This window comes from Bubalus kerabau, chromosome 23 (assembly GCF_029407905.1).
Source record: "Bubalus kerabau isolate K-KA32 ecotype Philippines breed swamp buffalo chromosome 23, PCC_UOA_SB_1v2, whole genome shotgun sequence".
Classification (NCBI taxonomy): domain Eukaryota; kingdom Metazoa; phylum Chordata; class Mammalia; order Artiodactyla; family Bovidae; genus Bubalus; species Bubalus kerabau.
Window position 1 is genome coordinate 20,000,001 of NC_073646.1, and position 12,284 is coordinate 20,012,284.

A 12,284-nucleotide genomic window follows, 5' to 3' on the forward strand; every position below is an offset into this window, starting at 1 on the left:
TAGAGACCCACACATCAGAGATTTTAAAAATTAATTTATTTTAATTGGATTATAATTGCTTTGTAGCATTGTGTTGGTCTCTGCCATACATCAACACGAATCAGCCGTAGGTATGCATATGCCCCTCCTTCTTGAACCTCCCTCCCACCTCCCATCCCATCCCACCCCTCTTGATTGTCACAGAGCACTGGATTTGAGTTCCCTGCATTATACAGCAAATTCCCACTGGCTATATATTCTACATATGGTAATGTATATGTTTCAATGCTACTCTCTCAATTCGTTCCACCCTCTCCTTCCACCACTGTGTCCACAAGTCTGTTCTTTATGTCTGTGTCTCCATTGCTACCCTACAAATAGGTTCATCAGTACCATCTTTCAAAATTCCATATATATGAGTTAATACACGATATTTGTTTTTCTCTGACTTACTTCACTTTGTGTAATAGGCTTAAATGTGTTCCTTTCTGTGGCTGAGTAATATTCCATTGTACATATGTTTCACAACTTCTTTATCCATTCTTCTGTTATGGGCATCTAGGTTGGTTCCATGTCCTGCCTATTCTAAATAGTGCTGCAATGAACACTGGGGTACACGTGTCTTTTTCAATTATGGTTTCTTCTGGGTATAGGCCCATTGGTGGGATTGCTGGGTCATATCATAGATTTATTCCTAGATTTTCAAGGAATCTTCATTGCTCTCCATAGTGGTTGTATCAATTTATGTTCCCACCAACAGTCCAAGAAGGTTCCCTTTTCTCCACATCCTCTCCAACATTTATTGTTTGTAGATTTCTGGATGATGGCCATTCTGACTGGTGTGAGGTTATACTTCCTTATAGTTTTGATTTGCTTTTCTTTAATAAAGGGAGATGTTGAGCATCTTTTTATGTGTTTATTAACTATCTGCATGTCTTCTTTGGAGAAATGTCTGCTTTAGGTCTTCTGCCCACTTTTTGATTGGATTGTTTGTTTTTCTGGTATTGAGCTGTATGGGTTGCTTGTATACTTTGGACATTTATCCTTTGTCAGTTGTTTAATTTGCTATTATTTTCCCCCATTTGGAGGGCTGTCTTTTCACCGTGTTTATAGTTTCCTTCACTGTGAGAAGTTATTGAGTTTAGTTAGATCCCATTTGTTTCTTTTGTTTTTATTTCAATTAGTCTGAGAAGTGGGTCATAGAGAATCTTGTGGTTATTTATGTCAAAGAATGTTCTGCCTATGTTTTCCTCTAAGAGTTTTATAGTTTCTGGTCTTATATTTAGGTCTTTAGTCCATTTTGAGTTTATCTTTGAGTATGGTGTTAGGAAGTGTTCTAATTTCATTCTTTTACACATAGCTGTACAGTTTTCCTAGCACCACGTATTGAAGAGACTTCAATATTTTCTCCATTGAATATTGTTGCCTCCTTTGTCAAAGGTTTTGCTCATAGGTGTGTGGGTTTATCTCTAGGCTTTTTTATCTTGTTCTATTGGTCTATATTTCTGTTTTTGTGCCAGGACCATACTGTTTTGATGATTGCAGCTTTGTAGTATACACTGAAGTCAGGAAGGTTGATTCTCTTAGGTCAATTCTTCTTTCTCAAGATTGCTTTGGTTATTCAGGGTCTTTTGTGTTTCCATACATTATGAAATTTTTAGTTCTAGTACTGTGAACAATACCAATCATAGTTTGATAGAGATTGCATTGAATCTGTAGATTTCTTTGGGTACAAAAGTCATTTTCACAATATTGATTCTTCCAATCCAGGAAACATGGTATGTCTCTCCATCTGTTTTTGTCATCTTTCATCAGTGTCTTACTTTTCTGCATACAGGTCTTTTGTCTCTTAAAGTAGGTTTATTTCTAGGTATTTTATTCTATTGGTCACAATGGTGAGGGGCATTATTTTCTTAGTTACTCTTTCTGATTTTTTATTGTTAATGTGTAGGAATGCAAAGGATTTCTGTGTATTAATTTTACATCCTATGACTTTGCTATTTTCATGGATGAGCTCTAGTAATTTTTCTGGTAGCATCTCTAGGGTTTTCTATGTATAGTATCATGTCATCTGCAAACAGTAAGTCTTACTTCTTTCCCAATATGGATTCCTTTTATTTCTTTTTCTTCTCTGATTGCTGTGACTAGTACTTCCAAAACTATGTTGAAGAATAGTGGCGAGTGGGGACCCTTGTCTTGTTACTGATCTTAGAGGAAATGCTTTCAGTTTTTTCCCATTGAGAATAATGTTTGCTGTGGGTTTGTTGTATATGGCCTTTTTTATGTTGAGGTATGTTCCTTCTGTGCCTACTTTCTGGAGAATTTTTATCATAAATGGGTGTTGAAGTTTGTCAAAAGCTTTCTCCGCATCTATTGAGATGATCATATGGTTGTTATCTTTCAATTACATTAAAGTATCCTTGTATTCTTGGAATAAAGCCCACTTGATCACGATGTCATTGTTGTTCAGTCACTGTTGTGTCTGACTCTTTGTGATGTCATGATGTGTAGCACACCACCCTTCCCTGTACTCTATATCTCCAAGTTTGCCCAAACTCATGTCCATTGAGTTGGTTGTGCCATACAACCATCTCATCCTCTGCTGCCCCTTTCTCCTCCTGCCCTAAATCTTACCCAACATCAGGGTCTTTTTCCAATGAGTTTGTTCTTCACATCAGTTGGTCAAAGTACTGAAGCATCAGCTTCAGAATCAGTTCTTCCAGTGAATATTCAGCTTTCCTTTAGAATTGACTGGTTTTATCTCCTTGCTGTCCAAGGGACTCAAGAGTCTTCTCGAACACCACAATTGGAAAGCATCAATTCTTCAAAACTCAGCCTTATTTATGGTCCAACTGTCACATCTGTACATGATTGCTGGAAAAACCATAGCTTTGACTAGATGAATCTGTGTTGAAAAAATGATGTCTCTGCTTTTTAATACACTGTCTAGGCTTTTCATAGCTTTTCTTCCAAGGAGCAAGTTTATTTTAAATTTGTGGTTGCTGTCACTGTCCACAGTGATTTTGGAGCCCAAGAAGATAAAATCTGCTACTGTTTCCACTTTTTCACCATTTATTTGCCATGACATGATGGGACTGGATGCCATGACCTTAGTTTTTTGAGCGTTAAGTTTTAAGCCAGCTTTTTCACTCTCCTCTTTCACCTTAATTAAGAGGCTTTTTAGTTCTTCCTCACTTTTTGCCCTAAGTGTGGTGTCATCTGCATATCTGAGGTTGTTGATATTTCTCCTGGCAATCGTGATTCCAGCCTGTGATTCATCCAGCCCAGCATTTCACATGATGTACTTTGCATAGAAGTTAAATAAGCAGGGTGACAATATACAGTCTTGATGTGCTCCTTTCCCAATTTTGAACCAGTCCCTTGTTCTATGTCTGATTCTAACTCCTGCTTTGTGACCTGCAAACAGATTTCTCAGGAGACAGGTCAGGTGGTCTGGTATTCCCATCTCTTTAAGAATTTTCCACAGTTTCTTGTGATCGACACAGTCACTTAGAGCCAGACATTCTGGAATGTGAAGTCAAGTGGGCCTTAGGAAGCATTATGTGAACAAAGTGAGTGGAGGTGATGGAATTCCAGTTGAGCTATTTCAAATCCTAAAAGATGATGCTGTGAAAGTGCTGCACTCAACATGCCAGCAAATTTGGAAAACTCAGCAGTGGCCACAGGACTGGAAAAGGTCAGTTTGCATTCTAATCCCAAAGAAAGGCAATGCCAAAGAATGCTCACACTACCACACAATTGCACTCATCTCACACGCTAGTAGGAGAAGGCAATGGCACCCCACTCCAGTACTCTTGCCTGGAAAATCCAATGGATGGAGGAGCCTGGTAGACTACAGACCATGGGGTTGTTAAGGGTCGGACACAACTGAGCAACTTCACTTTCACTTTTCACTTTGATGCATTGGAGAAGGAAATGGCAACCCACTCCAGTGTTCTTGCCTGGAGAATCCCAGGGACAGGGGAGCCTGGTGGGCTGCCGTCTATGGGGTCACACAGAGTTGGACATGACTGAAGCGACTTAGCAGCAGCAGCACACGCTAGTAAAGTAATGCTCAAAATTCTCCAAGCCAGGCTTAAGCAATAAGTGAACAACTATGAACTTCCAGATGTTCAAGCTGGTTTTAGAAAAGGCAGAGGAACAAGAGATCAAATTGCCAACATCCACTGAATCATTGAAAAAGCAAGAGAATTCCAGGAAAAAATCTACTTCTGCTTTATTGACTATGTCAAAGCATTTGACTGTGTAGATCACAATAAACAGTGGAAAATTCTGAAAGAGATGCAACTACCAGACCACCTTACCTGCCTCTTGAGAAATCTGTATGCAGGTCAGGAAGCAACAGTTAGAACTGGACATGGAACAGCAGACTGGTTCCTAATAGGAAAAGGAGTACGTCAAGGCTGTATATTGTCACCGTGCTTATTTAACTTATATTGCAGAGTACATCATGAGAAATGCTGGATTGGATGAAGCACAAGCTGGAATCAAGATTGCCAGGAAAAATATCAATAACCTCAGATATGCAGATGACACCACCCTTATGGCAGAAAGTGAAGAGGAACTAAAGAGCCTCTTGATGAAAGTGAAAGAAGAGAGTGAAATAGTTGGCTTAAAGCTCAACATTCAGAAAACTAAGATCATGGCATCCAGTCCCATCACTTCATGGCAAATAGATGGGGAAACAGTAGAAACAGTGGTTGACTTTATTTTGGGGGGCTCCAAAATGGTGATTTCAGCCATGAAATTAAAAGATGCTTACTCTCTGGAAGGAAAGTTATGACCAACCTAGACAGCATATTAAAAAACAGAGACATTACTTTGACAACAAAGGTCCATCTCATCAAGGCTATGGTTTTTCCAGTAGTCATGTATGGATGTGAGAGTTGGACTATAAAGAAAGCTGAGCGCTGAAGAATTGATGCTTTTGAATTGTGGTGTTGGAGAAGACTCTTGAGAGTCCCTTGGACTGCACGGAGATCCAATCAGTCCATCCTAAAGGAGATCAGTCCTGAATGTTCATCGGAAGGACTGATGTTGAAGCTGAAACTCCAATACTTTGGCCACCTGATGCAAAGAGCTGACTCATTAGAAAAGACACTGATGCTGGGAAAGATTGAAGGCAGAAGGAGAAGGGGATGATAGATGATGAGATGGTTGGATGGCATCACTGACTTAATGGAGATGAGTTTGAGTAGACTCTGGGAGTTGGTGATGGACAGGGGGGCCTGGCGTGCTGTGTTCCATGAGGTTGCAAAGAGTTGGACACAACTGAGTGAATTGAACTGAACCCAGGCAAAGACTTTCGCATGGTCAATGAAGCCCAAGTAGATGATTTTTTTTTAGAGTTCCCTTGGTTTTTTTATGATTCAATGCATGTTGGCAATTTGATCTCTGGTTCCTCTTCTTTGTCTAAATCCAGCTTGTACATCTGGAAGTTTTTGGTATACACATACTGCTGAAGCCTAGCTTGAAGGATTTTGAGCATTTCCTTGCTAGCATGTGAAATGAGTGCAATGTACAGTAGTTTAAACATTCTTTGGCATTGCCTTTCTTTGGGATTGGGATGAAAACTGATCTTTTCAAGTCCTGTGACTACTGCCAAGTTTTCCAAATTTGTTGGCTTATGAGTGCTGCACTTTAACAGCATCATCCTTTTAGGATCTGAATTAGCTCAGATGGAGTTCCATCACGTTCACTAGCTTTTTTGATCATGATGTACAATCCTTTTAATCTGTTCTTGGATTCTATTTGATAGAATTTTGTTGAGGATTTTTGCATCTGTGTTCATCAGTGATATTGGCCTATAATTTTCTTTTCCTGTGGCATCTTTTTCTGGTTTTTGTATCAGGGTGATGTTGGCCTTGTAGAATGCGTTTGGAAGTTTTCCTTCTTCTTCAACTTTCTGGAAGAGTTTGATCAGGATAGGTGTTAGCTTTTTTCTAAAATTTAGTAGAATTTGACTGTGAAACCATCTGACTCTAGGTTTTTGTTTGGAAATTTTTTTATTACAGTTTTGATTTCTGTGCTTGTGATTGGTCTGTTCTTATTTTCTTTCTTCCTGTTTCCATTTGGAAGGTTATACTTTTCTAAGAAGTTATCCATTTCTTCCAGTTGTCCATTTTATTGGTATAGCTGTTCATAGTAGTCTCTGATGAGCCTTTGTACTTCTGTTTTCTGTTGTAACTTCTCCTTTTTCATTTCTAATTTTATTGTTTTCAGTCTTCCTTTTATCTTGATGACTCTGGCTAATGGTTTGTCATTTTGTTTAACTTCTCAAAGAACTAGCTTTTGGTTTTATTGATCTTTGTTATTGTCTCCTTCCTCTCTTTTTCATTTGCTTCTCTCTGATATTTACGCTTTGCTTCTACTAACTGTTTTTTTTTTTTTTTTTTTTTATGAGAACATGACTTTAAGCAACTGTTAATTATACTTGTTTCAGGCTACCATGGCAACACATATTCATTCCAGCAGCTGCTCTATAGCCTGCTTGGCTTTCTTCTCTCAGATTTCTGCCTTTGCAAAAATATCAGAACCAACCTGCCCTGGGGCAGCCTTCAGGCCCAGATCACTTTGATTCTGGCCTGTGACACAAATAGACCATCTTGGGGATGCAAGGCTCCTGTTCCATTATGAATATACTCTGATACCTTAGACAGATTTGTTAGGGCTCAAGTTGTTCATCTGTAAAATGTGCATTTCTAGCAAAGTGTTTTACAAGTTGTGAGTAGCAGCTCCTTAGAAAGTGCACTAGTTTCCTGTTGTTGCTGTAACAAATTAGTACAAAGTAATGGTTTGAAATGAGTCATTTTATATCCTTGGGATTCACAGTCCAAAATGGGGCAATAGGACTGTGATCTTCTGGAGATTCTAGGGGAGAATCCATTTCTTTGTCATTCCCAGCCATGTTAGGCATCTCACATTCCTTGGTTTGTGGACAATATCCTTCTAACTTCTGCTTCCCCTGGTACATCTTTTCTGACTCTAATGTCTGTGTTACAGGGAACCTTGTGATTGAGCGCATTTGGATAACCTTCCTATGTCAAGACTCTTAACCACACCAGCGAAGTCCTTTTGGGAGCATGACTGGGTAACAACATTCAGTTTCTGGTGATTAGGATGTGGACATGTTGGGGGGATGGTCATTATTCAGCCTATTATATGAGATCTGGAAGCCATTTAAGTAGCCAGCAGTTTTTAAATGCCATTTTAAGAAGTTCATGCAGCACATGCAACATTTGTGATTCTAATATGGAACACTAACACGATGTAGCCACAGGGAAGTTTGAATCCAAGACCATTTGTTTTTATCAGTGACAGACTAATGCCTTATTCTCTTATAAAGCACTGTCCAAAAACAGTCTTCATAAGAACTTGAGTTTTGACCTTATTACTCTAGGAAGACAAGACTTTTTGTACAATATATCAGTGTAATGGTTTCCTTCCCTATACCAGGGTTGAATTTTATCATCTAACTCTTAAAAGGAGTTAGAATCAAAGGCTCTGTTGTACAAAAGGCAGAAGATTCATCATTAAAGACCTACAGTATCACAAGATGACCAAGTATATATACTATTCTTTCAAGGTTTTGAAAAACCCAGGAGTATGACAAGTCACAATTGAAGGGTCAAGTCCAAACACTAAAGATGTTTATATTTCTATTTATGTCCACTATGTACAGAGATTTGGAGGCTGTACAACTTTTCATAGCACAGATTCTGGCTTAGATCAGACTTTTTTCTAGTTGAAGGATACAAGTTAATGTCTATATTAGAGCTACAGTGAGAGGCAGACTAGTCATTTTGACATAATTACAGCCTAGTTAAGAGGGGTAGCCTCAAAAGAAAGTAATAGTTGAGTACCCAGTAAAAAGCAGCTCTCCAGGCTCAGCTATGAGGCTCATGTTCAGCTGTGTAGTTTTAATGATACAAGGAATGTTGTAATTGCTCTTAATGAAGCTAGAATCTTCCTTTCCATCCCCCAAAGAGAGTGCAGGTCTTTAATTAGACTGGGAATGCATGGGAAAATAACTGAATCCCTTAAGTTCTCAGGGAAGTTGTCTACTCATTGGAAAGAGCAATTTGAGTTAGGAAATACTACTTTAAGTATGATACTAGATTACTTCCTTGGGAATACCCAGCTTCCTTTCCTTTTTAGAGAACGGAAGTTATTCCAGTGATTAGGAGTGACTTGCCCTCATCTTGTATATATGAACGGAGAGGTAAAAGACATTCAGGTCATCTAAATGTACCCCTAGAGGCGAACTGTCACTAAGTCCCATTATTGAATTCTCTGGCACTGCCAGTTTTGGGGGTAGAGGGCAGAAAAAGCTGGTGACAGGAAGCAATTAAGTCAGGAATACCCTTATTCACATCCACACAGAACAAAGCCTTTCAAGAGGACTGTGGAAAGGTACTATAGTCTCTAAAGAAAAATGATTGCAAGAAAGAGTCCTTGAAGTCCATCTAAATTTAAGAAACAAGAGGCTTACTTCCACATTTTATTGAAAATCCAATTAGTGGTTTAGCATTGTGATTCTTTTCTTGCGCAGGTAGCTGATTAGGCTTAGAGTTGCCACAACACCTGCTAAGGCAACTACAGCAACCATAGTTTTAAAAGCAGCATATCCAGTAGTCTCATGCCCTTTAGAATCCACAGCATCTGGGAAGGAAACAGACATTCAAGTCTTAAGATCACTTACACTTAGTTTAAGCTGAAGCTTTACAATTAAAGTTACCCAGAGAAGGAAGTGAAAATAAGCTTCAAAGGGCTCACTTGGGAACTTGCAAAAGAGTGTAGTCTTTCCCCTCAAGCCAGCCTCCTCCTCACCGTACTCCACTCCCACGGTTGTTCCCACTTCCTACTTGCTTTCACGCAGATCAGATGGGCTAACACCTGGAATGATCTCATTCCCAGCTTGTTTAACATTCTGGCACTGATATATATGGTGAGTTGTCCCAAGTGCATGATTTCTTGCTGTTAGTAGCTAGTGATTTAAGTGAGTTTAATTTCAAGTTCTAGGCCTAAAATTAAGACTATCTGGGATGAAGATATATTAACATAATCTAGTAAAGACTAAAGTTTTGTAATAGCAAGCACACATCTTCTTAAAGCTTGAAATTCTTCTATGGTAGGCCCAATATTTGAGGACCAAGATTTAAGGATTCTAATGTATCATTAGTGACAAAATTGGAATTTTTTTAGTTATTAACAGTGAGGACTCTGACAGTAGGTAGACTAAATGATCCTTCTTGTGGGAAAGGGGTTCTGGGAATGGTACACAGACCTAACATAACCTGTTGCTGGGAAGAGATGCATTCTCTTGAGTAATCATAAGCACTTGGTATCTGTGGGCTCCCCTGGCGGCATTAATAGTAAAGTATCCACCTGCCAATGCAGGAGACACAAGAGATGCAGGTTCGATCCCTGGGTCAGGAAGATCCCCTGGAGTTGGAAATGGCACCCCACTCCAGTATTCTTGCCTGAAATATTCCATGGGCAGGGGAGCCTGGTGGGCTACAGTCCATGTGGCCACAACGAGTTGAACACGACTGAGCACACATATGTTATCTGTGCACAGTTAAGTCTAACATAAAACCAAGAGCTTCAGTTAAAGAAATACCCAAGGCTTTAAATCCATACCTCTGAATGAAGAGCCATCTGACAACAGGAGGATGGGGCCCGGGAGACTCACTATCATCTTCTCTTTCTCAGTGGCCCCTGTGGCTGCAGACAGTTTGACCTCTGGGTTAACGAGAAGTGGTGAGAAGTGTTTTGAGGGTACACCTGCTCTGTATGGACTTCCTGCTCTATGCAATTTTGCCTCCCTTCACAGGAGAGCACATACACCTTACTGTAAGAGCAGGATGAATTATCAGAATATCAGAAGACAAAGTTCAGAGTCTACCTAGACTCAGGAAGAACAACTTTTGGGGGGTCTCAAGAGATCAGGCTACAGTTTATGTGCAAACACAAACTTGTTCATGAGACTGATTGTGAACCTGTCCATCACAGACTCCCAGGTTGCTTGGGCTCTTGGACTAGATGAAAAACAAAGCCCTCATTCCTAAATTCCGAAAGGATCAGGCTTGCTTTAAGTAAACTCATATTAAATGAAGACTTGAGAATTTTACCTCGCCTGCTTCTGGATGACACAAGGCAAGATGCAGAACACAGGGGGAAGTTAGAAGAAAGTTGATCGCAGATTAAGGCGCTGCAGTGGAAGTAGACCTGGAGAGGAGACAAGAGTTGAGTGGAACTGATGTCTCAGTCAACCTGTCCCAGGTAACTAGTTAATCACTTACCAAGTGAGAGAACACTGGGTCCTCTGACACAAAGGCAAAGGTCTTCACATCAAACCTCTGATAGTGATTAGGATAGGCCACCGAGGAGCCAACCGGATGGAAGGTGGTTCTGTGGTTGTCCAAGTTGTATTCACAGCTGGAAGGTATATTTCAGGGTGGGACATCAGCTGAATTCACCTCAGACTCAAGCGTTTGCTCAAATTCAGTCATGTGTAACACCCTCAAGACTATTGCTATAGCTTCTACCCGTGCTGTGCTGTGCTTAGTCGCTCAGTCGTGTCAGACTGTATCCCACCAGGCTCCTCTGTCCATGGGGATTCTCCAGGCAGAAACACTAAGTGGGTTGCCATGCCCTCCTTTAGACCTTCTGCCTGTACTTTTAGTTTATTTCATATACCCGACTTGACTATCCAACAGTATCCATGAAGTCATAAGTTACTTGTGCTAGGTTTTCTTCTACTTTGTGTTAAGTGTCAATAACTATTTGTATTCCAGCTAAACTCATCAAGAATTATGTAGCTCTTCAGATGACAATGGCTTAATTCTTATGAATCTGAGTATTATGTCCCAGGCAGTTAGTCTATGTTGCTGATAAAAAAAGGGTAGAGCACTCCTGCCATTTTTTATTTTAAATGCTAGCAGAGGGTTGTAGCTTCCTGTGTCCAGCTCTTTGGGACCCTAAGGACTGTAGCCCACCAGGCTCCTCTGTATGTATTTCAGGCAAGAGAACTGGAGTGGGTTGCCATTCCCTCCCCCAGGGGATCTTCCCCAACCCAGGGATCGAACCCAGGTCTCCTGAGGATCATACATTGCAGGTGGATTCCTTACAACTGAGTAACTGGGGAAGTCCATTCATGTCCTATCACTAAATATTACTTTGGGCTAGTTATTTAAGTAGTAAGCTTGGGTTTCTTTATAAAGTGAGAGGGCTAGTGTCCCTCACAGAGTGTTGTGGTTTAGACAATGCATCTGGAGTACAGAGCACTGTTTTTTGGCACATGGTAGTTATTCAATGGGCTTCTCTGGTGGCTCAGATGGTAAAGAATCTGTGTGCAATGAGGGACACCTGGGTTTGATGCCTGGGTCGGGAAGATCCCCTGGAGAAGGGAATGGCAGCCCCCTCCAGTGTTCTTACCTGGAGAACTCCATGGACAGAGAAGCCTGGTGGGCTATATACCCCATGGGATCACAGACAGCTGGACACGATTAAGTGACACACACACGTTCAATGCACCTTCCCCAGGTGGTTCAGTGGTAAAGAATCTGCCTGGCAATGGAGCTGGGAAGATCCCCTGGAGGAAGAAATGGCAACCCACTCCAGTATTCTTGCCTGGAAAATCCCATGGGCAGAAGAGCCCAGTAGGTCAAAAGGGGTCACAAAGAATTAGACACGACTTATCAATAAGCAAAAAAGTTATTCAATAAATAGGAACTAGAAATCTATTCTCTTTCCAGATGTTAAGAGTATTAAAGTCATTATTTCCTTGGGAAGGATCCTTTTAGATTCAAGGGTAACAAGAAAGACAGGAGTCAACTTATTAGACTGAGGACTGGTTGGTAAGAAATAACAAAAATCAGGGCCTTTGATATAGTGCTCCTCTCAAGCCCATAGAGCATTTTATTAATTTTTTACTGGCAGTTTGATTAGCTGGACTACCTTATGTGGAGAATACATACCCATCTACAATAATATTCCACTGAGGGAGAGAGGCTGGGTCCATGGTGGATGTTGCCCAGCAATCATCTAAGATCAACTTGATGTTGGGGTCAGTCCTGTTTAGGACTCTCACTTCTAAGTAAATTGGTTGGCGGAGGTATCTCACCACAGGATAGTCCTTGTCCCCGTATGGTTGCAGGTAGGAATTATCTGCAATGGAGTAGAAAATATTCTGGTACTCAAGTAGTTGATGGTTGCAACAGAAGCTTAAGCATCGCTACTACTCTAGTCTGGTGCAAAGTTCATTTTAGGAATGAGTCCCC

General features: G+C 40.5%; 1 protein-coding gene across 2 annotated transcripts in view; it reads right to left on the minus strand.

Annotated features, from left to right (window-relative positions):
- Positions 1 to 8,487: 8,487 nt before the first annotated feature.
- The window catches only part of ZP2 (zona pellucida glycoprotein 2), a 159,051-nt gene continuing 155,254 nt past the window's right edge, over positions 8,488 to 12,284 (minus strand). Inside the window, exons 15-19 of one of the 2 annotated variants that reach the window (XM_055562799.1) lie at positions 11,982 to 12,171; positions 10,305 to 10,440; positions 10,134 to 10,230; positions 9,643 to 9,726; positions 8,488 to 8,661 (exon numbers count right to left, since the gene is read on the minus strand). In XM_055562799.1, the coding sequence (XP_055418774.1) occupies positions 8,516 to 8,661; positions 9,643 to 9,726; positions 10,134 to 10,230; positions 10,305 to 10,440; positions 11,982 to 12,171 (653 nt within the window). In that variant the 3' untranslated portion in view covers positions 8,488 to 8,515. Of the gene's footprint in view, positions 8,662 to 9,642; positions 9,745 to 10,133; positions 10,231 to 10,304; positions 10,441 to 11,981; positions 12,172 to 12,284 lie in introns of both variants that reach the window. The other variant, XM_055562798.1, reaches the window with a different exon arrangement.